Raw genomic sequence first — 27736 nt, 5'->3', positions numbered from 1 at the left:
TACTTGGATGTGTACTAGAAGATCCTTCTCCAACCCTGCATGGTCCTGTGTTCCTCAGATACCTGTATGAGCGGATCGATGGCAGAGTGAGAGGTAACCTGCGTCAGGCAGCTATAGACCGCTTCAGCAAACCAGACTCGGACCGCTTTGTGTTCCTGCTGTGTACCCGGGCTGGAGGTCTGGGCATCAACTTGACTGCTGCTGACACCTGTATTATCTTTGACTCGGACTGGAACCCACAGAACGACCTGCAGGTAAAGACACACACAGACATTTAAAGTGACACCAGCCTCCACTGAAATAGAATGGGCAAAAAAGGTGTGGTCACTTCCTATTTTAATTTAGTCAATTCAGGAAGACCTTGAATTGAGAAGTGTCTTTATATCCTATTATAATTGTTTCACTTTTTAATTTACACACAGCTTGGATAGTAAAATGTATGCATGCATGACTGTAAGTCGCTTTGGATAAAAGTGTCTGCTAAATGGCATATATTATATTATTATAGCAGCAATGATCTTTATCCTGGAGTGATTTTTGTTGGACAATTTAGATATTAAATGTATTGGGCTTTTTTTCTGTTATTCTCAGGCCCAGGCTCGCTGCCATAGGATTGGTCAGAACAAGGCGGTGAAGGTGTACCGTCTGATCACCAGGAACTCTTACGAGCGGGAGATGTTTGACCGGGCCAGCCTCAAACTGGGCCTGGACAAGGCTGTGCTGCAGAGCATGAGTGGCAGGGAGAACAGCGTGCCGGGAGGAGGGGTGAGTCTGCCGTGTCCGTCATACACACACACACACACACACACACACACACACACACACACACACACACACACACACACACACACACACTCTGTAGCACCTGTATCAGCCCGGTGGATGCTCTATGCTCCCAAGGGGACAATATGATGAAGTCCAGAAGTATGACCATGCCATGGCTGTGTCTTCTATATTACGGTAAGTCCATTCTACCAAATGAGAGTGTAGGAAAGGGACTAGTCAGGATAATAAACACAGCTTTGAGATATCCTCTTAGTGCATCATCAGTGTGTAGGAGGAGCTTAGCTGTTCCTCTCTCTGGATTAGCTGAACTATCAGGAAGAAAGTGTTGCCTGTGAACAGAAGAGTCTCTGAGCAGACGTTAGCGCCACCAGCTGCATACTAACACACCGTGGGTCAGCTGGGGGTTGCTGCTATCTTTAACATTTAAAAAGATCTAGCACGTGATCCAGTTCAGCTTCAGTTCAACCAACTGTCTCTCTCCTCTGCATTTCTCACACTAGAGTGTCTATCTGTACGTCTGTCCGTCTGTCTGTTGTTGAGTGGTATTAATGTGTGTGCATGTGTTATATACATGTATGTGTGTACAATGATGTAATGTGTAAATAGTCCAGTCTGTGATCTACTGTAGTCCATCATCAGTTCCCCTAACGCTCTCTCTGTTTCCCCCTCTCCTTATCCCCCTCCACTCTCTCTGTTTCCCCCTCTCCTTATTCCCCTCCCCTCTCTCTGTTTCCCCCTCTCCTTATCCCCCTCCCCTCTCTCTGTTTCCCCCTCTCCTTATCCCCCTCCCCTCTCTCTGTTTCCCCCTCTCCTTATCCCCCTCCCCTCTCTCTGTTTCCCCCTCTCCTTATCCCGCTCCCCGCTCCCCTCTCTCTGTTTCCCCCTCTCCTTATCCCCCTCCCCTCTCTCTGTTTCCCCCTCTCCTTATCCCCCTCCCCTCTCTCTGTTTCCCCCTCTCCTTATCCCCCTCCCCTCTCTCTGTTTCCCCCTCTCCTTATCCCCCTCATCTCTCTCTGTTTCCCCCTCTCCTTATCCCCCTCCCCTCTCTCTGTTTCCCCCTCTCCTTATCCCGCTCCCCTCTCTCTGTTTCCCCCTCTCCTTCTCCCTCTCCCCTCCCCTCTCTCTTTCTCCTTATCCCCCTCCCCTCTCTCTGTTCCCCCTCTCCCCTCCCCTCTCTCTTTCTCCTTCTCCCCCTCACCTCTCTCTGTTTCCCCCTCTCCTTATCCCCCTCCCCTCTCTCTCTTTCCCCCTCTCCCCTCCCCTCTCTCTTCCCCCTCTCCCCTCCCCTCTCTCTTTCTCCTTATCCCCCTCCCCTCTCTCTGTTTCCCCCTCTCCCCTCCCCTCTCTCTGTTTCCCCCTCTCCTTATCCCCCTCCCTTCTCTCTGTTTCCCCCTCTCCTTCTTCCCCTCCCTTTCCTCCCTTTCCTCTTTCCCCCTCTCCTTCTCCTTCTCCCCTCCCCTCTCTCTGTTTCCCCCTCCCCTCACCTCTCTCCAGCCGACCCAGCAGCAGCTGTCTAAGAAAGAGATCGAGGACCTGCTGAGGAAAGGGGCGTATGGAGCTCTGATGGACGATGAGGATGAGGGGGCCAAGTTCTGTGAGGAGGACATTGACCAGATCCTCCAACGTAGGACCAAGACCATCACCATTGAGTCTGAGGGACGGGGATCTACCTTTGCTAAGGTATCCAGTGACTGAAGGAGCACAGCACATTGAACATGATATGCCTAGTTGTGGTCATTGTTTAGATGTTGCTATCCTTTCTGCATGACTAGCAGTAGTAACCAGTGTCTCCTGTCTACTCTCATGTCACTCTTCATCACATACTCTCAGCTCTGTTAGGAGACTTGGACTATTCATTGAAGGAGACTCAGGAAGAACAGTGAATCAGATTATCAAGGTTTAATGTGATATACTGACTTCCTCTCTCTCTCTCTCTCAGGCCAGTTTTGTGGCGTCCGGAAACCGCACAGACATCTCTCTGGACGACCCCAACTTCTGGGACAAGTGGGCCAAAAAAGCTGAGATTGACATGGACACTGCCAATGACAGAGTAAGTAATGCTTTAGTTTAAACACTAAATCTGCTCTTTTTGGCCATGGTATGTTATATATGAGATCAATGCGATGAGTGAATTTGCTACAATAGTATCTGACTATCTGTGTGTGTTCCTCTCCTATTCCACAACAGAACAGCCTGGTAATTGACACTCCGAGGGTGAGGAAGCAGACCCGACCCTTCAGTGCCACCAAGGACGAGCTGGCAGAGCTGTCAGAGGGGGAGAGTGACAACGAGGACAAGCCCAAGCTCCGCCGGCCCCACGACCGCCTCAACAGCTACGGCAGGACAGAGTGCTTCAGAGTGGAGAAGAACCTACTAGTATACGGGTCAGTGTCAGTGACTGGACCACTTCTGCTAGATAATATACAAACCAACATTGATACTAAATAACAATGTTATTTAATACTGGTCTTAGCCAGTGGCATGAACATGTATGCACTCACTAACTGTAAGTCGCTCTGGATAAGAGCGTCTGCTAAATGACTAAAATGTAAATGCAAATGTCTTGGGGACCCACAGGATGTGCAGACTTGAGTTTCAGCCCAGACCAAACACATCTTGTTCTTAGTGTAACTGCTGGACAGTGTTGTGTCTGTACTGAGACGCTCCTGTGTTGTCCATCTATATTGTACAGTGTTGTGTCTGTACTGAGGCGCTCCTGTGTTGTCCATCTATTTTGTACAGTGTTGTGTCTGTACTGAGGCTCTCCTGCGTTGTCCATCTATATTGTACAGTGTTGTGTCTGTACTGAGGCGCTCCTGTGTTGTCCATCTATATTGTACAGTGTTGTGTCTGTACTGAGGCGCTCCTGTGTTGTCCATCTATATTGTACAGTGTTGTGTCTGTACTGAGGCGCTCCTGCGTTGTCCATCTATATTGTACAGTGTTGTGTCTGTACTGAGGCTCTCCTGTGTTGTCCATCTATATTGTACAGTGTTGTGTCTGTACTGAGGCGCTCCTGTGTTGTCCATCTATATTGTACAGTGTTGTGTCTGTACTGAGGCTCTCCTGCGTTGTCCATCTATATTGTACAGTGTTGTGTCTGTACTGAGGCGCTCCTGCGTTGTCCATCTATATTGTACAGTGTTGTGTCTGTACTGAGGCGCTCCTGTGTTGTCCATCTATATTGTACAGTGTTGTGTCTGTACTGAGGTGCTCCTGCGTTGTCCATCTATATTGTACAGTATTTGTCTCCAGTATTGACCCTCTCCTCTCCTGTGTGGTCCAGGTGGGGTCGTTGGAAGGACATCCTGCTCCATGGTCGTTTTAAGAAGCAGCTGACAGAGCGTGATGTAGAGTCTATCTGCAGAGCCCTTCTGGCCTACTGTCTGGTTCACTACCGCGGTGACGACAAGATCAAGAGCTTCATGTGGGACCTGATCGCCCCCGCCGAGGACGGACAGACCAAGGAACTACAGAACCACCTGGGTACGTTACAACCTCACAATGACCAAACCTCAGTGGTCCAACTACAGATTAGAATCTGGTTCCTCTCAAGGAATTCTTCCTTTAAAGGGCATTTCCCCTTACCACTGTGCTATTGGTTTACTGTTAATGTTTTTAATGTGTCCGTAACCAAAAATGATATCTGTGTCCCTCCCTCAGGTCTGTCGACCCCGGTCCCCAGAGGCAGGAAGGGCAAGAAGATGAAGATTCAGTCCAGCACGTTTGATATCCAGAAGGCTGAGTGGATCAGGAAACACAACCCAGAACACATGCTGCAGGACGAGGGATACAAGAAGCACCTCAAACACCACTGCAACAAGTAAGAAGCTAGTCTTATATAGAGTTGAGGTAGAATTTATGAAACGTCTCATATTTTGAGTTTTCCTCTGTTTGCTTCAGTGTATTGACACTAGCCTGTGTGAAAACATAATTGTATGTTTTTGTCTGTAGCAGAGATTTGACTCCTGCACATCAACACCACTGTCTGTAATTAAGACAAATTGAAGCAGCCATCTTCTCCATTTGTTGCTTTCTTCTATTAATGACCATGAATCAGATTACACATTACACTGCTGAATGATAATCATCTAAATGGGATTTTAACCAAAACTAATAACTGTCATTGATATTTTACTGACAGATAGAAAAAAACTGATTACACTACACTACAGACAGCGATTTTATATTTTTTATATAAAGCTACATCGATGATGAGAAGAAGAAGAAAACGAATCTTACATCCTATGAAATGGTTTGACATGAACCTATAAGTTAGTAGATAATGGTTGTTGAGATATAAAACATAGCCATATAGATAATGGTTGTTGAGATATAAAACATAGCCATATAGATAATGGTTGTTAAGATATAAAACATAGCCATGTAGATAATGGTTGTTGAGATATAAAACATAGCCATATAGATAATGGTTGTTAAGATATAAAACATAGCCATATAGATAATGGTTGTTGACATATAAAACGTAGCCATATAGATAATGGTTGTTGACATATAAAACATAGCCATGTAGATAATGGTTGTTGACATATAAAACATAGCCATATAGATAATGGTTGTTGACATATAAAACATAGCCATGTAGATAATGGTTGTTGACATATAAAACATAGCCATATAGATAATGGTTGTTGACATATAAAACATAGCCATGTAGATAATGGTTGTTGACATATAAAACATAGCCATGTAGATAATGGTTGTTGACATATAAAACATAGCCATATAGATAATGGTTGTTGACATATAAAACATAGCCATGTAGATAATGGTTGTTGACATATAAAACATAGCCATGTAGACGATGGTTGTTGAGATATAAAACATAGCCATGTAGACGATGGTTGTTGAGATTTGTATTTGTATTTATTATGGATCCCCATTAGCTGCTGCCAAGGCAGCAGCTACTCTTCCTGGGGTCCAGCAAAATTAAGGCAGTTCATACAATTTTTAAAACATTACAATACATTTTCAGATTTCATAACACACTGTGTGCCCTCAGGCCCCTACTCCACCACTACCACATATCTACAGTACAAAAATCCATGTGTTGTGTGTGTATAGTGTGTATGTTATCGTGTGTGTGTATGCATGTGTCTGCACCTATGTTTGTTGCTTCACAGTCCCCGCTGTTCCATAAGGTATTTTTTTATCTGTTTTTTAAATCTAATTTTACTACTTGCATCAGTTACTTGATGTGGAATAGAGTTCCATGTAGTCATGGCTCTATATAGTACTGTGCGCCTCCCACAGTCTGTTCTGGACTTGGGGACGGTGAAGAGACCTCTGGTGGCATGTCTTGTGGGGCATGCATGGGTGTCTGAGCTGTGCACCAGTAGATCAGACAGCTCAGTGCACCCAACATGTCAACACCTCTCATAAACACAAGTAGTGATGAAGTCAATCTCTCCTCCACTTTGAGCCAGGAGAGATAGACATGCATGTTATTAATATTAGCTCTCTGTGTACATCCAAGGACCAGCCGTGCTGCCCTGTTCTGAGCCAATTGCAATTTTCCTAAGTCCTTTTTGTGGCACCTGACCACATGACTGAACAGTAGTCCAGGTGTGACAAAACTAGGGCCTGTAGGACCTTCCTTGTTGATAGTGCTGTTAAGAAGGTAGAGCAGATCTTTATTATGGACATACTTCTCCCCATCTTAGCTACTGTTGTATCGATATGTTTTGACCATGACAGTTTACAATCCAGGGTTACTCCAAGCAGTTTAGTCACCTCAACTTGCTCAATTTCCACATTATTTATTAAAATATTTAGTTGAGTTGGGTTAGTGAATGATTTGTCCCAAATACAATGCTTTTAGTTTTAGAAATATTTAGGACTAACTTATTCCTTGCCACCCATTCTGAAACTAACTGCAACGCTTTGTTAAGTTTTGCAGTAATTTCAGTCGCTGTAGTAGCTGACATGTACAGTGTTGAGTCATCCGCATACATAGACACTCTGGCTTTACTCAAAGCCAGTGGCATGTCATTAGTAAAGATTGAAAAAAGTAATGGGCCTAGAGAGCTGCCCTGGGGAATTCCTGATTCTACCTGGATTATGTTGGAGAGGCTTCCATTAAAGAACACCCTCTGTGTTCTGTTAGACAGGTAACTCTGTATCCACAATATAGCAGGTGGAGTAAAGCCCTAACACATACGTTTTTCCATCATTAGACTATGATCGATAATGTCAAAAGCCACACTGAAATCTAACAAAACAGCCCGCACAATCTTTTTATTATCAATTTCTCTCAGCCAATCATCAGTCATTTGTGTAAGTGCTGTTCTTGTTGAGTGTCCTTCTCTATAAGCACGCTGAAAGTTTGTTGTCAATTTGTTTACTGTAAAATAGCATTGTATCTGGTCAAACACAATTTTTTCCAATAGTTTACTAAGGGTTGGTAACAGGCTAATTGATCGGCTGTTTGAGCCAGTAAAGGGGGCTTTGCTGTTTTTAGGTATCGGAATGAATGTTTCTTCTCTCCAAGCCTGGGGGCACACACATTCTAGTAGGCTTAAATTGAAAATATGGCAAATAGGAGTGGCAATATCGTCCGCTATTATCCTCAGTAATTTTCTATCCAAGTTGCAGACCCCGGTGGCTTGTCATTGTTGATAGACAACAATAATGTTTTCACCTCTTCCACACTCACTTTACGGAATTCAAAATTACAATGCTTGTCTTTCATAATTTGGTCAGATATACTTGGATGTGTAGTGTCAGCAATTGTTGCTGGCATGTCATGCCTAAGTTTGCAAATCTTGCCAATTAAAAAATCATTAAAGTAGTTGGCAATATCAGTTGGTTTTGTGATGAATGAGCCATCTGATTCAATGAATGATGGAGCTGAGTTTGCCTTTTTTCCCAAAAATTAATTTAAGGTGCTCCAAAGCTTTTTACTATCATTCTTTATGTCATTTATCTTTGTTTCATAGTGTAGTTTCTTCTTCTTTTTATTCAGTTTAGTCACATGATTTCTCAGTTTGCAACATGTTTGCCAATCGGCCAGACTTATTTGCCATTCCTTTTGCCTCATCCCTCTCAACAATACCATTTTTCAATTCCTCATCAATCCACGGGGATTGAACCGTTTTTACAGTCATTTTCTTAATGGGTGCATGCTTATTAGTAACTGGAATAAGCAATTTCATAAATGTGTCAAGTGCAGTGTCTATTATGCCCAGCCTTTGGAACTTTGGTTTTCCTAGCTATGGCTACTATATTGTGATCACTACATCCAATGGATTTGGATACTGCTTTCAAACAAATCTCTGCGGCATTAGTAAAGATACGATCAATACATGTTGATGATTTAACTCCTGTACTGTTTGTAACTACCCTGGTAGGTTGACTGATAACCTGAACCAGGTTGCAGGCACTGGTTACAGTTTGAATCTTTCTCTTGAGTGGGCGGCCTGATGAAAGCCAGTCAATATGTAAATCACCCAGAAAGTATACCTCTCTATTGATATAAAGCTACAGTAAATAGATTTAGGCTGCTGTGCTGTCTTTCTAAATGGGGTTGGTTGGAGGGTTTGTCTTCTGCCGTCCGGCTTTAGACACAGAGCCATGCAGGGCTTCCATAGAAAGTTCTCCATTGTTCCCAGAGCCATGGATCGTCCGATGGGTGGCACGCTGGCCAAACGGGGACACACTCTGTGGCTTTGCTGACCTCCGCGTTTTCCCCTCAGGGTGGAATGTGGACTGACGTTGGGTTGGGGCATGCACAGGAATGGCACCCTACTGTCCCTGTCCCACACAGAGATCCATAACCCTATCCTATGATAATGACATTTAGAAGATATGTGTTCAATAGTGTGTGTAGCTACTAGTACTGGCCTAGATTTACGAGGCCTGTGTTCTGTTGGGATATGTGTAACATTCTCGGTATGACTTGTATATGATCTGCATGTGATTGTGGGTGTGTGTTTACCTTCATGTATCTGACTGTTTGTATCCTGTGCTTGTATAGTAAGTACAGTATGTACATAAGTGTGTGGGTATTTTACAAGTGTGTGTACAGTTGTGTGTGTGTGAGTGCTCGCGGTCATGTGCGTGTATGAGCTCTATGTCTGGTGCTGCGAGGTTCCCTTCTCCATAAGATACCTCCCACACTCCATGGTGGGAGGGAGGGAGGGAGAGAGAGAGGCAAGCACTGGAGCTCACAGCTCTGCCTGCAGAGGGGGTGTGCTCATGTCGCTCCCTCTCCGCTAGTGGCATACTGGAGGTGTAAAGCTAGGGCCACACACACGATCTGAAGAAATCTACACTGCACTTTTTAACCTGCCACACTGCTAGACAGATCAAAAGGCTAGATTTTCTCAGACCCTAGTTTAAGAGAGGAACGGAGACTAGAATGTATGCCAGTCCATCACAGATCAGGCATACCATACCCCACCCTCCACCTACATCTCTGACTGAGGCCTGGCTGGGTGCGTCATGGAAACAGCATCTCTCCTCTGACTCAGCCTGCCTCTCTCTTCTCTCCTCTCCCTGCCAGCCCAGAGATCACATCATATCACACCACTCCGCTCTATGGCACAGACACTGTTCCACTCTCTATGGCACAGACACTGTCCCACTCTCTATGGCGGCAGACACTGTCCCACTATCTATGGCACAGACACTGTCCCACTCTCTATGGCACAGACACTGTCCCACTCTCTATGGCACAGACACTGTCCCACTCTCTATGGCACAGACACTGTCCCACTCTCTATGGCACAGACACTGTCACACTCTCTATGACACACACTGTCCCACTCTCTATGGCACAGACACTGTCCCACTCTCTATGGCACAGACACTGTCTCACTCTCTATGGCACAGACACTGTCTCACTCTCTATGGCACAGACACTGTCCCACTCTCTATGGCACAGACACTGTCCCACTCTCTATGGCACAGACACTGTCCCACTCTCTATGGCACAGACACTGTCCCACTCTCTATGGCACAGACACTGTCCCACTCTCTATGGCACAGACACTGTCCCACTCTCTATGGCACAGACACTGTCCCACTCTCTATGGCACAGACACTGTCCCACTCTCTATGGCACAGACACTGTCCCACTCTCTATGGCACAGACACTGTCCCACTCTCTATGGCACAGACACTGTCCCACTCTCTATGGCACAGACACTGTCTCACTCTCTATGGCACAGACACTGTCTCACTCTCTATGGCACAGACACTGTCCCACTCTCTATGGCACAGACACTGTCTCACTCTCTATGGCACAGACACTGTCCCACTCTCTATGGCACAGACACTGTCTCACTCTCTATGGCACAGACACTGTCCCACTCTCTATGGCACAGACACTGTCCCACTCTCTATGGCACAGACACTGTCCCACTCTCTATGACACAGACACTGTCCCACTCTCTATGGCACAGACACTGTCCCACTCTCTATGGCACAGACACTGTCCCACTCTCTATGGCACAGACACTGTCCCACTCTCTATGGCACAGACACTGTCTCACTCTCTATGGCACAGACACTGTCCCACTCTCTATGGCACAGACACTGTCCCACTCTCTATGGCACAGACACTGTCCCACTCTCTATGGCACAGACACTGTCCCACTCTCTATGGCACAGACACTGTCCCACTCTCTATGGCACAGACACTGTCCCACTCTCTATGGCACAGACACTGTCCCACTCTCTATGGCACAGACACTGTCCCACTCTCTATGGCACAGACACTGTCCCACTCTCTATGGCACAGACACTGTCCCACTCTCTATGGCACAGACACTGTCACACTCTCTATGGCACAGACACTGTCTCACTCTCTATGTCACAGACACTGTCCCACTCTCTATGGCACAGACACTGTCTCACTCTCTATGGCACAGACACTGTCCCACTCTCTATGGCACAGACACTGTCTCACTCTCTATGTCACAGACTGTCTCACTCTATGACACAGAAACTGCATCAGTGACTGACTACACAGTGACAATGCAATGACTGCATATTTTCTATTCCACTCCATTTTGAGCATGAGTGCATCATTGAAGACAACATTTATACAGTATATACAGCAATACAAAATGTTTCCCCTTTGCATGGACAGTTGATCTACCGTGATGAGCTAGGCACAGTATTTCAGTCATCCAGGAGAAAAGTTAGAATGTGTGTGAGAGAGAGTGTGATTGTGTGAGATTTCGATTGTGTGTGTTTGTATGCGTGAGTTTGTCCGTCCGTGAATGTGTGAGGGTGTGTGTGTGTGTGTGTGTGTGTGTGTGTGTGTGTGTGTGTGTGTGTGTGTGTATTTACGGACGTGAGTGCGTGTGAAAGTGAATGCCGTTCTGCTCTCTCAGCGTTTGTGCGTGCTGAGGCTTTGTTGTGACCGCGGGCGGGGCTGTGTCTGTGTGCAGGGTGTTGCTGCGGGTTAGAATGCTCTACTACCTGAAACAAGAGGTGATGGGAAGCCAGTCCCAGAAGATACTAGACGGCGTGGACTCCAGGTGAGCTGAACTTTCACCTCATTTACAACCAAACACCTCTAAACAGCTGCTCTCTCTGTCTGTCCTCTACTTTTGTTAATTTCAGTTATTAGATTATTTGAAGAGGATTACACTATTTACTCCATTATTTTGAGATGGTCGGATTGATCGGTGGCTATTCAGGCTAGATTGAATGTTATGCCAACCAGTTCAGCCAGGCTGCCAGCACTATGCCAGTATTTGTTTAAGTTTGGGATTTCTGGTAAGCTGCTGGCACACAAATTCAGCAGACACATCGTTTTAAAAGGTTCAGTTTACATTCACTTTTCAAATAAAAACCTGTTAATTCATAGGCCTATGTTGTTCATGTTTTCCATGGTAAGGAATAGACCAAACATGACAGGTTGTTCCCATACATACTGTTGCTGTCTCTATCTATCACCATGTCTGAAGGAGGGCACAGCTAGTCAGACTCAGGGAAGGAAAGTCCATGTCTGAAGGAGGGCACAGCTAGTCAGACTCAGGGAAGGAAAGTCCATGTCTGAAGGAGGGCACAGCTAGTCAGACTCAGGGAAGGAAAGTCCATGTCTGGAGGAGGGCACAGCTAGTCAGACTCAGGGAAGGAAAGTCCATGTCTGAAGGAGGGCACAGCTAGTCAGACTCAGGGAAGGAAAGTCCATGTCTGAAGGAGGGCACAGCTAGTCAGACTCAGGGAAGGAAAGTCCATGTCTGAAGGAGGGCACAGCTAGTCAGACTCAGGGAAGGAAAGTCCATGTCTGAAGGAGGGCACAGCTAGTCAGACTCAGGGAAGGAAAGTCCATGTCTGAAGGAGGGCACAGCTAGTCAGACTCAGGGAAGGAAAGTCCATGTCTGAAGGAGGGCACAGCTAGTCAGACTCAGGGAAGGAAAGTCCATGTCTGAAGGAGGGCACAGCTAGTCAGACTCAGGGAAGGAAAGTCTATGTCTGAAGGAGGGCACAGCTAGTCAGACTCAGGGAAGGAAAGTCCATGTCTGAAGGAGGGCACAGCTAGTCAGACTCAGGGAAGGAAAGTCCATGTCTGAAGGAGGGCACAGCTAGTCAGACTCAGGGAAGGAAAGTCCATGTCTGAAGGAGGGCACAGCTAGTCAGACTCAGGGAAGGAAAGTCCATGTCTGAAGGAGGGCACAGCTAGTCAGACTCAGGGAAGGAAAGTCCATGTCTGAAGGAGGGCACAGCTAGTCAGACTCAGGGAAGGAAAGTCCATGTCTGAAGGAGGGCACAGCTAGTCAGACTCAGGGAAGGAAAGTCCATGTCTGAAGGAGGGCACAGCTAGTCAGACTCAGGGAAGGAAAGTCCATGTCTGAAGGAGGGCACAGCTAGTCAGACTCAGGGAAGGAAAGTCCATGTCTGAAGGAGGGCACAGCTAGTCAGACTCAGGGAAGGAAAGTCCATGTCTGAAGGATTGCACAGCTAGTCAGACTCAGGGAAGGAAAGTCCATGTCTGAAGGAGGGCACAGCTAGTCAGACTCAGGGAAGGAAAGTCCATGTCTGAAGGAGGGCACAGCTAGTCAGACTCAGGGAAGGAAAGTCCATGTCTGGAGGAGGGCACAGCTAGTCAGACTCAGGGAAGGAAAGTCCATGTCTGAAGGAGGGCACAGCTAGTCAGACTCAGGGAAGGAAAGTCCATGTCTGAAGGAGGGCACAGCTAGTCAGACTCAGGGAAGGAAAGTCCATGTCTGAAGGAGGGCACAGCTAGTCAGACTCAGGGAAGGAAAGGCCATGTCTGGAGGAGGGCACAGCTAGTCAGACTCAGGGAAGGAAAGTCCATGTCTGAAGGAGGGCACAGCTAGTCAGACTCAGGGAAGGAAAGTCAGTAGTCACCACCTGCTGTTCAAAGATGGATCAGCAGCTTCTCAGAACCAATAATATTGATGAGGATATACAGAAGTGGGTGAGGAAAATCGTTTAGTATTTTTAGTACCCAAACACATTTTCAGCCTTGATGCTGACCTTAAAGTCTTATCGGAGCTCAGGGTTTTGGTTGTTCCACACCGTTGCTTATCTGAGAATCTATGTTGGAATGGAAACCCAGCTGTCATAGTACCCATGAGTTCCCCATGCTATACATGTATCGGCATGTTCCTCCTCTCATATTGTGTGTGTTCTGTTCACACCCCCCTCCTCCTCAGTGAGATCAAGATCTGGGTTCCTGAGCCCGACAGCTCTGAGCTACCAGCCCTGTGGTGGGACAACATCTCTGACAAGTGTCTGCTGTTGGGGGTCTACAAGCACGGTGAGTCGACAACAGGGACCAGGGATGTGCTAACTGACGCACAGGCCTGAGACAACTAGGAATGTGTGATACAAGGGCTACTATACTAGCATAACACTTAGCATAAAGTCATGTTTTGGGCATGTATTCTAAGTGGGTTTACTAGAATGGATATTAGAACAGAGCCTAGACAAATGAAGACAGGCAAAAAGGGTCAGATACAGTATAGTATGTACAATTCTGAGATTGTAGTGTCATGTGGAAAATGTACTATAGGTGTTTTCATGTTTTTCCGTTGGGATCTAGTTTACGTTGGATGACAGCTGTCACACTCGCCTTTGGGGGAAAGTGGCCAGCTGTATGTTTAAATATATATATATATCTTTGTGTCCATGAGCGTATTTAGCTAACCTCTGTTTGCTTATCTCTCCGCTGTCGTCCACTCATACAGGTTATGAGAAGTACAACACGGTGCGTGCAGACCCTGCCCTCTGCTTCCTAGAGCGGGTGGGCCGACCAGACGAGAAGGCCATCGCTGCTGAACAGAGAGCCAATGACTTCATGGATGGGTAGGTAACATTACACATCATGGCAGACAGTCTGACTGACTAAGTCAGCTAGCTAGCTTGTTGGTCTCCTCCACTGAGTCAGACAGGGTCTAGACACACAATGACACAATTAAAAAGTTTGAGTTGTTGTAACACTTTTTATAACCAGTCATAAAGCTATGCTAGAAAAGGAAGAAACCAGAAACGTTTTGACAAATAAAAAACATTTTCTGACATGAATCTGAGTCTGTGTTTAGTTCAGAGTTGTTAGGAGCTGCCTGCAAGTTCCCCTGTCTCACCTTGCGTGGCCCTTGCTGACTGACTGACTGACTAACTGGCTGACTGACTGTTGTTATCTGTGTTTGCAGGGACGTGGATGACCCAGAATACAAGCCTGCCCCAGCCTTGCTGAAGGACGATATGGAGGTGAGGCCACAGCGCAGGGGGGCAGAGCAGAGCCAGCACAGCCAACAGATAAGGCTGCTGTACACACTGACTGGCATGTGTATTCTCTGCCCTTTTAGAGACTAGAGAATACAAGTTGTTTTGAATGTTATTGTGTCCAGTGTTTGAACATACACTTCTCTCCTCCATAGGATGACGCCTCCTCTCCTGGAGACCTGGTTGTCACAGATAATCCTGGAGGTCAGTTATATCTTTCTATCCTGTCTCTTTCTACTCAGCTTTTGTACTATCAAAACCAATACACATCATATTACTATATCTACTGCAGTCACTACTACTACTACCAGTCACTGCTACTACTACCAGTCACTACTACAAGTCACTACTACTACTACTGCTACTACTACTACTACTACTACTACTACTACTGCTACTACTACCAGTCACTGCTACTACTACCAGTCACTACTACAAGTCACTACTACTATACTACTACTACTACTACCAGTCACTACTACTACTACTACTACTACTACTACCAGTCACTACTACTACTACTACCAGTCACTACTACAAGTCACTACCAGTCACTACTACTACTACTACTACTACTACTACTACTACTACTACTACTACTACTACTACTACTACTACTACTACTACCAGTCACTACTACTACCAGTCACTACTACTACTACTACTATTACTACCAGTCACTACTACAACAGTCACTACTACTACTACTACTACTACTACTACTACTACTACTACTACTACTACTACTACTACTACTACTACCAGTCACCACTACTACTACTACTACTACTACTACTACTACTACTACTACTACTACTATTACTAGTCACTACTACTAATGCCACCACTAACTACTACTACTACTACTACTACTACTACTACTACTACTAGTCACTACTACTAATGCCACCACTAACTACTACTACTACTACTTCTACTACTACTACTACCAGTCTCTACTACTACCAGTCACTACTACTACTACCTGTCACTACTACTACTACTACTACTACTACTACTACTACTACTACTACTACTACTACTACTACTACTACTGCTACTACTACTACTACTACTACTACTACTACCAGTTACTACTACTACTACTACTACCAGTCACTACTACTGCTGCTGCTGCTGCTACTACTACTACTACTACTACTACTACTACCAGTCACTGCTACTACAAACAGTCACTACTACTACTACTACTACCAGTCACTACTACTACTACTACCAGTCACTACTACTACAAACAGTCACTACGACTAGTGCTACTACTGCTGAAACTACCACAACTTCTTCCACTACTATAAAACAACTTAAAAAGCGTTCTCCCTGGTTTAACATTGTGTGTGTGTGCTCTCCAGAGGGTGTTCCAGTGATGATGGAGGGGTTAGGTGGAGGAGGAGATACAGCCTACTGGCCCTCGTCCTCAGTACTAACAGCCAGACTGAGACGTCTGATCACGGCCTCTCAGCGCTACACCAAGTCCAGACAGATCCTCCACATCCACCAGGCCCAGACACAGCACACCACTCAGGTCACGCCCTCACTGTGCCCCCTGCCACCCACCCTCAACGACACTATCAACCCCAAGATGGCCGCCAAGATAGAACGTCAGCAGAGGTGAGTGAAGCTGCAAGGCCTGGACAGAAACGTACCCTAACCACGGTCTATACCTTATACCACTTAGATGGGTGAAGTGCTTATCACTGTCTCCTGTTCTCTTTCTCTCCTCCCTCTCTCTGTCTATATCTCTATCTCTCCCCCTATTTCTCTTTCTCTCTGTTTCTCTCTCCCTCCCGCTCTCCCCAGATGGACAAGGCGAGAGGAAGCTGATTTCTACCGTGTGGTGTCAACCTTTGGTGTGGTGTTTGACCCAGACCTGGGCCGTTTCGACTGGACCAAGTTCAGAGCCATGGCTCGGCTGCACAAGAAGACAGACGAGAGTCTGCAGAAGTACCTGTGGGCCTTCACCGCCATGTGCAGGAGAGTGTGTCGCCTGCCACCCAGAGAAGGAGGTGAGAGAGATACTGTTCATCCATGCTGTGCCACCTGTAGAAAAGGCGTGGAAGTCAATATACTTATAAGCTGTATACTGTTGTTTATTAGAGGAGTTGTGTGCTTACTAATACAGTACCTGCTGATAATGTACTACAGTATGTCAAGATTAATGATTTAAGGAAATGCTGGGGAAACAAGCAAGTGATAAAGTTAACGATCTATGGAAAGTTAAACAGCGAGTGGAATAAGTTCACACAAAATGCAAACACAGATGTATGAATTATGCCGGACAGCCTTATTCCCTCTCTCCCCCTCTCTAGACACAGCGGTGGACCCCTCTCTGTCCATTCAGCCCATCACAGAGGAGCGTGCATCTCGTACGCTCTACAGAGTAGAGCTGCTACGCCAGGTCAGGGAACAGGTCCTGCACCACCCCTTGCTCTACGAGCGCCTGCCCCTGTGCCAGCTGGGCTCGGACCTGCCCGTGTGGTGGGAGACCGGTACCCACGACCGAGACCTCCTAATCGGGGCCGCTAAGCACGGCGTCAGCCGCACAGACTACCACATCCTCCGAGACCCAGAGCTCTGCTTCATGGCTGCCCAGCGCAACTACAGCCAGAATAAAGGAGTCCAACAGCCATCCCAGAACTCTACTCCGCTCCTGAACCCCCAGTACCAGGCTAATAGAGACCCAGCCTTGGCAGGGTCCCCAGTGCCTGCCCCAGCCCAGAGGGAGAGGGAGGACATCCCGGGGGCAGTGCCCAAAGAAGAACCTCTCTCAGAGGGGGAGGAAAGTATGGAGAGAGGGGGTCAGGTGGAGGGGGAAGGGTGGAGTCCCCAGCCCGCCCCTCTCACCCCTACAGGGATAGAGGAGAAGCCTGACCTGGGGGTGGTGAAAGGAGAGAATGAGAGCCACATGGTGGCAGCACGGACCAAGCCTCTCACGCCCAACTCAGCCGCCAGGAAAGAGAAGAGAGCCAATAAAAGAAGTCGAAGGGAGGCCAGACGAGCCGCCTCCGCAGCGTCAGACTCCGACTCGGACGGCTCCTCCTCCAGCTCTTCATCACGATCTTCTTCATCATCGTCATCGTCGTCCTCTTCCTCCTCACGCTCCGGATCCAGCTCCTCTTCGTCTTCATCCTGCTCATCAGGCTCCTCATCTTCCTCTTCCTCATCTTCATCTTCCTCTGATGACAGTGAGAGTGAAGGAGAGGAAGGAAAAACCAAGGGTGAGTGCTGCTGTTATTATTCTGGTGTTCTCTGGTGTCTTTTGGCTCTTGCAGTGAAAGACTTTTACAGTACCATTGAGGCAATTAAGGTTGTGATTTTGCCAAAGTTGTTAGGCTGTCTGAAGTAGTTTGAGGTTTTCTAAATGACAGTTATATTGCATGTTCTTCCAGTCCCGACAGTGGCCAGTGTGAAGGGATTTGACGAAGACAGCGTGGCGTCTCTCAGCACCACTCAGGATGAGATGCAGGACAGTCACGTGACAGAGAACGGTGTCAGCAACAACTCACACCACCACCCCTTCCAGGGAGGATACATGCTGGCTGCATCCTACTGGCCCAAGGTAAACACACACACCAAACCTCTTTGTGTTTGGGTGTCCTGAGAATCCCAACCATGTTGAAACAGCAGTTTAGGAGGGTGTTGTTCACGATAATCCAGTTTTATTTCATCCTTCCAGCAGACGATATAGTCCGGGCAAAAGCCAATCAGCATCCAGGAATCCAAACAACCCATTTTATAATGTCCCCTGTCCCCCTGTAGGACCGTGTGATGATCAACCGTCTGGACAGTATCTGCCAGGCAGTGCTGAAGGGGAAGTGGCCGGGGGCCCGGCGGGCGTACGAGGCAGGAGGGGCCGTAGCCTCCTTCTATACCACCAAGCTGCTGGACAATGCAGCCGCGGCCAACAACAGCAGCAACCTCTGCTCAGCTTCCGCCTCGGCCTCAGAGGACCCCTCTGCCTCCCCTCAGGGTTCAAAGGTGAAGAAGCATGTTGCAGGAGAAAAGGAGTTCTCAGTGAAAATGAATGAAGTATGTTGATTTCCGTTACTCCCCTCTCGTAGGACCCCACACCACTCCAAAGCCTAATTGCGGTGTTTCAGCATGTTTTGTTGGGGATTTTGATTTTGTTGTTTTGGCTGCTGCCTACAGCACTGATTTGTTTAATAGTAATACCCTCTTTAATTTCTACCCACTCCATGTGGATTGGGCTCCGGGGCTGTAATTACATTTTGACATAAATCAGTCATTCATGGATGGGAAGCTAATAAGAAGCTTAGTGTGGAGAGACACTGGGGTTTGAGAGGGTTAATATGATTGAGATGGGGCTGGCTTTCTACTCTGGGTGATTGTGATGAGGCTGTAGTACTGTGGGTGTTCTGTCTCTAATGGGGCTGATGGCAGCTGGGCTATTAACCATGCAGGCCTGCTTCCTGCTTGCTTTAATACTACAGTAGCTAGCTATGAGCCTACATTGCCATAGCAACAGAGGGAGGAGCATTTTTGTCAAATATTCTATAAAATGGCCACTGACTGCTGCTACAGGGTTGCTGGGGCTTTTCTGACGAGTTTGGCTGGAATCTTGACCTTAATAAGGAATATGCTGAAAGCTGCTGCCTTCCCTGCATTGCATAGACAACCTCCACTGTATGCTTCTAGCTGCTACAGTTTATGCTGTGTCCCTACCCATAGCTATCCCAACTTCCAACTTAGAAACTAGCATACAGAATGAAACTAGCATACAGAATGCTCTTAGAGCGAAGCCTGACAAGCCAACAAAGTATTGTGCCAATGCAGTGAAAATCAAAACAAGCACTTAGACCCCCTCCCCCTTTTCTGTTATGTTTTGGTTCGTTTTCTTTCTGTAGAAGGGGCTCCAATGCCATCAGACAGTGTGACCTTGTGTTTCTGTGTGATTGACTGACAGCCTCTCTCTCTCTGCAGCAGGAGGGTGGTCTGAAGCTGACCTTCCAGAAGCAGGGGCCCGGCCAGCCCCTGAAGAGGCCCCTAGAACCTGAGGAGGGGCCCCTGAGCCAGCAGCAGTACCTTACAAGGCTCCATGAGCTCCAGAGTGCCTCAGACACCAGTCTGGCTGACTTCACCAAGCCCCAGGCTGCCAGCTTCCCACACGGTACGTACAAAGTAGGGCTGACCACAAGGTTGTTCTTACAACAATGTATTGTTTGTTTATACAATTGATAGTTCATACCTGTCTGGTGGTCCTCTGTAGCTCAATTGGTAGAGCATGGCGCTTGTAATGCCAGGGTAGTGGGTTCGATCCCCGGGACCACCCATACGTAAAAACGTAAAAATGTATGCGCACATGACTGTAAGTCACTTTGGATAAAAGCGTCTGCTAAATGGCATATTAATATTAATTAAATAAAATATCACTCCACTGGCTTCCAGTTGAAGCTCGCATCCGTTACAAGACCATGGTGCTTGCCTATGGAGCAGTGAGGGGAACGGCACCTCTGTACCTTCGGGCTCTGATCAGTCCCTACACCCAAACGAGGGCATTGCGTTCATCCACCTCTGGCCTGCTGGCTCCCCTTCCTCTGCGGAAGCATAGTTCCCGCTCAGCCCAGTCAAAACTGTTCGCTGCTCTGGCACCCCAATGGTGGAACAAGCTCCCTCACGACGCCAGGACAGCGGAGTCACTCACCACCTTCCGGAGACATTTGAAACCCCACCTCTTTAAGGAATACCTGGGATAGGATAAAGTAATCCTTCTACCCCCCCCCCCCCCCCCCCCCCCCACAAAAAATTGTAAAGTGGTTATCCCACTGGCTATAGGGTGAATGCACCAATTTGTGAGTCGCTCTGGATAAGAGCGTCTGCTAAATGACGTAAATGTGCCCTTGAGCAAGGCACTTAACCCTAATTGCTCCTGTAAGTCGCTCTGGATAAGAGCGTCTGCTAAATGACTAAAATGTAAATGTAATATCAAAGCTAAACTGGGTGCTTTGTATTTGCTACCACTAGATGGCAGCAAATATACATTTTCCCATATGTTGTACATTCATGATTGTGATTGTGTGTACTGCTTTAGTCTTCTGTTTTAATCTGCGACACGTTGTTTGTGTTTTTCCAGCCTCTACAGGTCTGGCGGGTCAGATGAAGCTGAACGGAGGTATGGATGGCCAGCCGGTGGTGAAGAGGAGGAGAGGAAGGAGGAAGAATGTGGAGGGGATGGACCTGCTCTTTATGAACAGGAACAGAATACCAGCCGTGCCCGAAAGCGTAAGATCTTACTTTACTTCCCTGTCAATCCTCTCTCTCCTATATTGCCATCTTAGGTCCTTCAACATTTAGTCCTTAAACACTGGGTACTGGAAAGCCACATTATATTACATGGTTTTAAGAGATATTTAAAGTTCAAAGAGTATGCCTAAATGTGTTTACCTAGCAATTAAAAAAATATATGGGATTTACTGTGTGTGCTGAAGTATAGGAGACCGTATGTGGGGTGTGCTAGCATGCATATACAAACACTAGCCACTTGTTATTCACTGATGGGCTGACGTATGCCCCTGCCTCTCCAGGTGCCCCCAGCGTGGGGTGGTATGGGTCAGGCTGGCACTGGGCTGTCTATTCCCTCAGGTCAGGGTAACCCCCTAGGGGGCCAGCCCCAGGGCCCCATGGACACAGAGAGCAGGGTCTCTGTCATCAACCTGAAAGATGGGACCCGTCTGGCCGGAGACGATGCCCCCAGGAGGAGGGAGCTGGAGCTGTGGCTGAAAGAACACCCAGGCTTTGTGGCCGACACAGGGGCCTTCATCCCTGTGAGTCCCTCCCTTCCTCTTCCTCACCCTCTGATTCACCATTCCTCTTTCCCTAACCCAGGTTTATTAACGGCTGTGAATATACTGTACAACGACAATAGATATCCGTCAGGGTTACGGTCAATTCCATTTCAATTCAGTCAATTCATGACGCAAACAAAAATTATATTTGCAATTTGAATCGAAATGCAATTGACCCCAACCTTGATTTCCATTGACAGTAGATATTGTTTTGGATGTAGTCCTGTAGTTGAACCTCTGTATCCCTGACCCTCTCTTCTCCTCCTCAGGGAGTGAATAAGATGCAGCTGCAGCAGTTCCAGCAGGACGGTAGACCCAAGCAGAAGAGGCATCGCTGCAGAAACCCCAACAAGATTGATGTCAACAGTCTGACAGGAGAGGAGAGGGTCCAGATCATCAACAGGAGAAATGCACGGAAGGTGAGGCAGCAGTAGTCTACTGTGTGTGGGAGTGGGTGTGTGTGGGTTGTACAACTTCTACTTTGTCTCATGTTGTCCTCCTCTCCTCTCCCCAGGTTGGTGGTGCCTTCGCCCCCCCTCTAAAGGACCTGTGTCGGTTCCTTCAGGAGAACCCAGAGTACGGGGTTCCACCAGAGTGGGCCGACGTGGTCAAGCAGTCGGTGAGTCTGATAGCCTCTCCCTCACAGCCCTTCATATGCTGTGGAACACCCCACAAGCCTACTTTATGTGTATGCTATGAAAGACCAATAATAGAACTACATGTATCTAGCTTGGCTAGTTGTCAGTGCAGTAACTGTGGTATAGTTAAGCAATAAGGCCTGAGGGGGTGTGGTATATAGCCAATATACCACGGCTAAGGGCTGTTCTTATGCACGATGCAATGAGGAGTGCCTGGATACAGCCCTTAGCCGTGATATATTGGCCATATACCACAAACCCTGAGGTGCCTTATTGCTATTATAAGCTGGTTACATGTTTTGTCATACCCGTGGTATACGTATATGCGTTCCAGCAGGTATATCTCACTGGTCATCCCCAAAGCCAACACCTCCTTTGGTCGCCATTCCTTCCAGTTCTCTGCTGCAAATGACTGGAACGAACTGCAAAAATCTCTGAAGCTGGAGACACTTATCTCCCTCACTAACTTTAAGCATCAGTTGTCAGAGCAGCTTACCGATCACTGCACCTGTACACAGCCCATCTGTAATTTGCCCACCCAACTACCTCATCCCCATATTGTTATTTACATTGTTATTTATTTTGCTCATTTGCACCCCAGTATCTCTATTTGCACATCATCTTCTGCACATCTATCACTCCAGTGTTAATACTAAATTATAATTGTAATTATTTTGCACTATGGCTTATTTATTGCCTTACCTCCATAACTTACTACATTTGCACACACTGTATATAGATTTTCTATTGTGTTATTGACTGTACGTTTTGTTTATTCCATATGTAACTCTGTGTTGTTGTTGTTTTTTCCGCACTGCTTTGCTTTATCTTGGCCAGGTCGCAGTTGTAAATGAGAACTTGTTCTCAACTGGCTTACCTGGTTAAATAAAGGTTAAATCATTTATTTTTATTTTTATTACAAATACTGTCTCATATACCACAGGTTGTCAGCCAATCAGCATTCAGGGCTCGAACTACCCAGTTTATAACTGTAGTTATCTAATGAAGTTGTTGATTAGAGTGCTAACCCTGTGTTTCTCTGTCTGTCCTTCAGGGCTACCTCCCAGAGAGCATGTTTGACCGGATCCTGACAGGACCCATCGTACCAGAGGAGGTGAGTCGGCGTGGACGGAGGCCAAAGAGCGCCCTGGCCAAGGCTGCAGCTGCAGCCAACCAGGGGGCCTCATCCCTGGGCCTCAACCCCCTGCTGGCCAACGGCCTCCTCTCTGGCATGGATCTGTCTAGTCTACAGGCCTTCCAGCAGAACCTCCAAAGTCTCCAGTCACTGCAGCTCACTGCCGGCCTCATGGGCCTGCCCACCGATGCTAACAACCTGGCCGCCATGTTTCCCATGATGCTCTCTGGCATGGCCGGGCTTCCCAACCTCCTGAGCATGGGGGGTCTGCTGGGGAATCCCCCACAAGATGCCACGGGGGGAGCGGAGCAGAGGAAGAGGAAGAAGGGAAGCAGAGAAGGAGGAGGAGGGGAGCCCTCGTCTGCCTCCTCCAAAGCCACCTCCTCCTCCCACTCCCACGGCCCCTCCCACACCTCGGACACAAAAGGTGAAAGGACAGAAGGTCAAAGCGGGGCCGGGGATGGCCGTGTCCCCAGTGTCCCTTCCTCCTCCAGTTCCTCTGCCACCACCTCCACCACCACCACCCCACTAAGTGCTTCTGCTGCCCAGGCAGCCTCCAGTCACCCTCTGTCTCTTAACCCCTTGTTACTCTCCAGTATGCTTTACCCAGGGATGCATCTCACTCCAGGCCTTAACCTTCCTGTGTCCACCACACAGCAGCCACACAGTGACTCAAACAGTGACCACAAATCCCACAAGCCCACTAAGACCTCTAAGTCCCTCAAGACTTCCCCCTCAAAACCTCTGTCGCCCAGGAGAACACCAGAGCGTCAGGAAGAGGAGGGTCTTGGTGACAAGGAGGAGGAATCAGGGGAACAGAAGGAGGAGAACAGTGGTCCAGAAGGCTCGGGGAAGGCGGAGTCATCTTCATCAGAGTCTGGGAGCTCTTCTTCATCATCTGATGGGTCATCAGACTCCAGCGATGAAGACTGAGCCTTATGAATATATAAATATATTTATGTATCTGTTAGAAATGTACACACATATATATATATATTACACATATATATGGATTTCCCTGCACTTACATTGTGATTTCTTTTCATGTAAATACGAAAACTAACAAAAATGTTGTGTAATAAAGACTACAAAACTGAAACAAGAAGAACCATGACCTAGGAGAAACTGAAATAAAATTTCAGTGTTTGTTCAAAAAGGTACAATCTTGTTTTGAGAGACATTTTGCATGTCAAACTTTAGTAGATTTCTGAACTCTGTGAAATTGTATTAGGCCAACACACGATGATGTACAATTGCAACAAACTGAGAAAAGAAGTCAAAATGGCATTATTGTAATTATCATGTTGGGATTTAATTTCATTAAAAAAGAGGAAATAAATACACGCTCTTTGCTGAGCTGTACTGGTAATATATTTTGGAGTGGGGGGGAAAGAACTTGATGAATATTTAGCTTTCCTTTGTAAATACTTTTATAGGTTTTCTTCTTGACACTTACAGTATACTTTGCGGATCATACGTTTGGAAAAGTCAGCAATAACTCGGGCAGCTAATGAATGTCACTGAAGCTGTAGATCCTTCATCAGCCATGTTTCTCACACAAGGGAGGGGTGTTCAGTCTCTGTTCCAATGTCCACACTAACATAGTTATTAGAATGAAGCAATGTATTGGACATTCATTCTAAGTAGTATGCTAGTGTTTCATTTTGGAATGTATTCTCCCCTGTCTGTCTCGCACAACCTACACACTCACACAATGACACATAGATGGTTCTTCTGACACAGGTGCACTTTAGTTTCCCATATTACACTCGCTAGCACATAACCAGTTGGGTCTATTCCCCTAAGGACTGAAAGGACAGCAAACTGACAGCACGCTGTGCCAAATACTGCTCTCGCCAGGACAGAAAATACACTACTTCTCTGTTGTAGTTCAGCTTCAGGAAGTGATGTTCAGGACATGGTACACTTTTGAAGAAAATTCCACCCTGGGGTTTTTGACTGCATCGTTACCTCAGCGGGGTATAGAAGGGATTGAGTTCACTGCAAATACATCCTGTTGTGTGTGTGTGTTAGCAAGGCTGGCTCACTCGTCCCCACTGGAATGTGTGTTCTTCATGGCATACTCTTGAGAGCTTCCACTCGCTTAGTCTCTTCCAGCGCCTTGTGTCTGCAAGAGGGACTACCACTCACTGTGTTCTGGCTGTGTGTTTGTTTGCGTGGGCGTTTCTTTCCGTTTTGGCTGAGTCAGTGTGTCCTTCAGGCCCTGTACTGATTGTGTCCCATGCGGTCAACATCAATCGGTCCATTGTATTGGGGAGGCTTGAGCATTGTGTTCTACAACCAATAGTGAAGTCACATAAACAGCAACTGCTGGTCTAGTCGACATGGTATAATCAACATCTTTAATACTCAGCCCATCAGTATCTGTGTTCCACTCATAACACCACCAGTGTGTGTTCGTGTGGAGTGCTGCCTTCTGCTATCGAGTGAGCTGAAGAATCTCAGATGAGCTCTGACTGTGGGTGATGTCTGTAGTCTTCCATTCTGAACACTGTGTGTCCCTGTTGTGTTGAATTACCTTTCTATCATGAACTAGTAATGGCCCCCTGTAGCTCAGTTGGTAGAGCATGGTATTTGCAACGCCAAGGTTGTGGGTTCGTTTCCCACGGGGGGCCAGTATGAAAAATGTATGCACTCACTAACTGTAAGTCGCTCTGGATAAGAGCGTCTGCTAAATGACAAAAATGTAAGTAGCTACACCGTATGTGTATTGGCGGACCACAAGGGTTTGTATTGTCTCTGATATAATTGTAGATTACTGAGTAATCTAAATTAATTTCATAATTGATTGTTTAAAAGCATAGTTTATACTTCGATAGGTTTGAGCAAGGCTGAATATCCAGACCTTCCTTTACAGCTGAGCTGCTTTGCTGGCTATGATCTTTGTTTCATGGGAATTGGAGGCTTTTAAAGTGTTAATTTCTAGCATGGAATCCAAACTGATATGCTGTTTCATCACTAAACACATGGTTCAGTCTGGTTTCACCAGGCTAGTTAATTTCTCCATGTCTCACTGATGACTGGAGCTGCAGACAGACCGATAGATGTAGGATTGTCCTTACGCTCGCTGTACCTCTTTGTATTTCACACACTCACTTTCTCACTCAACTTCCCAGTCAGTATCTGATCTTATTTAACAGATAGATGTTTTATGTTCCTTATTTTCTATGGCTCTATGGCGGAGTATTTATTAATGACTGGATGACATGGCTCATCTGTGCTCATCCTCGTGGTAATCAAGGGAGACACTGACACTGGAATTCATTATATCCTAAGTACCTTTTGTAATTATGTTTAGTGGAACAGTGATTTCCTGATAGATACAGCACCGTTTAGGAGAACTGTCGGTACACATTGGACTGCTAGGCAGGCACACATTTGGAAATGATCTTGAAGAGGAATGGGACATTTTATTTTACGTGGTGACAATGAAACGTCACAACAGGTTACATCTGTGGTAGAGACATTCATTTAGTCTCTTTCAGCCTTCATTTAGCTGTTCACTGAGCCTATATTGAACCCATTTATCAACGTATACAAGCCCACCAGACAGACAGCCCTGCCCTGTTGTCTAAACCAAGACTGATGAAGACACTCCATTTACTTTAAAGGTGTTTTGTTTTCCCCATTCACCTATGATGTCCTTTACCATGGTTTCTGTGTGTAAACGCAGAGACAGCCAGGTTGTTACTCTTCCTGAAAGTCAACCTAAATAGATTTAGTTAGCCACTTTAGTTTGGGCTGGTTCCGCCACTAGGCCTCACAAGCCTAGTGAATTCAACAGAAAAAACTTAAACTGTCATTTTGTTCAACTTCTACGTACCTACACTATCCATAGAACTACCAGTGCCCTTAGGCAGAAGCCCATTCTTTGCTGCTTCCAGGTTACAATATTCACCCAAATATGATTGTTTTAGCAGGCTTTATTTTCAGACCCAACAGGCAGACATGGATTCATTCCTACTAGTGTGACAAGGAGCCTACTTAATTTGCTATAGGCAGACCGATAGCTCTGTTTAAGTTGAAATGTTAGTACTGAGGGGAGAGCTGTATTTGACTAAAGATTGAACAATTTATTTGTTTTTATTATGTATTTTGATTAGATATTTCTGGTAGTTTGTTATAGGTCTCCCTATGTCACATACATCTACAGTGCTGGACTGACTGATTAGAAGCAGTCATAGACTCACCTCACTGGCACAATGAAATGACCAATATGCAACAGACAGAGACTAATAAAGCACACAGTACTACAAGTGAATTTGAATTTTCATTTTGGGTAAAGTAGTTGCTGAAATGACGAAAATAGATTATTGGCATTGTATTTTTTGTTTCAAGCTTGATAATATCCTAAAAGTCATCAAGTCTGTTCTTGTTTTTATTTGGTTGTTTTTTGGACAGTTGCAATATTTGCAAGTTGTGGTCTGTGTAGTCGAATAATGCGTTATGTAGTGGAGAGGACAAGCGTCTTAAAAAGTCATTTGTAATTTATTGGATTACTTTCTATGAAGTTATATAGAGGAAATTGAAGTTTAATTATTTTTATTAAACATATTCTGACTATCCATGAAGCCTGTCTTTATCTATTATTTCACATTGACCCATTT

The 27736-nt window shown here is 46.3% G+C and overlaps 1 protein-coding gene across 6 annotated transcripts in view; it reads left to right on the top strand.

Moving 5' to 3' along the window:
* LOC311111201 (chromodomain-helicase-DNA-binding protein 9-like) overlaps nt 1-27700 on the top strand; it is a 109414-nt gene extending 81714 nt beyond the window's left edge. For 4 of the 6 annotated variants that reach the window (XM_084153904.1, XM_084153908.1, XM_084153909.1 and 1 more), the window contains 23 exons: nt 59-254; nt 592-765; nt 2281-2466; nt 2726-2836; nt 2974-3170; nt 4073-4272; nt 4450-4609; nt 11205-11294; nt 13443-13546; nt 13977-14094; nt 14442-14499; nt 14670-14718; nt 15885-16143; nt 16333-16538; nt 16842-17750; nt 17922-18091; nt 18292-18561; nt 19474-19660; nt 20624-20772; nt 21075-21314; nt 21605-21754; nt 21850-21954; nt 23028-27700. In XM_084153904.1, coding sequence (XP_084010030.1) covers nt 59-254; nt 592-765; nt 2281-2466; nt 2726-2836; nt 2974-3170; nt 4073-4272; nt 4450-4609; nt 11205-11294; nt 13443-13546; nt 13977-14094; nt 14442-14499; nt 14670-14718; nt 15885-16143; nt 16333-16538; nt 16842-17750; nt 17922-18091; nt 18292-18561; nt 19474-19660; nt 20624-20772; nt 21075-21314; nt 21605-21754; nt 21850-21954; nt 23028-24041 — 5302 coding nt within the window. In that variant the 3' untranslated portion in view covers nt 24042-27700. The remainder of the gene's footprint in view (nt 1-58; nt 255-591; nt 766-2280; nt 2467-2725; nt 2837-2973; nt 3171-4072; nt 4273-4449; nt 4610-11204; nt 11295-13442; nt 13547-13976; nt 14095-14441; nt 14500-14669; nt 14719-15884; nt 16144-16332; nt 16539-16841; nt 17751-17921; nt 18092-18291; nt 18562-19473; nt 19661-20623; nt 20773-21074; nt 21315-21604; nt 21755-21849; nt 21955-23027) is intronic. The other 2 variants (XM_084153906.1, XM_084153905.1) reach the window with 2 other exon arrangements.
* The last annotated feature ends 36 nt before the right edge of the window (nt 27701-27736 follow it).

Source organism: Coregonus lavaretus, assembly GCF_964263955.1.
Source record: "Coregonus lavaretus genome assembly, chromosome: 37".
Classification (NCBI taxonomy): domain Eukaryota; kingdom Metazoa; phylum Chordata; class Actinopteri; order Salmoniformes; family Salmonidae; genus Coregonus; species Coregonus lavaretus.
Note: the sequence above shows the minus strand (reverse complement) of the source record. Positions and strands in the feature narration are given on the sequence as shown.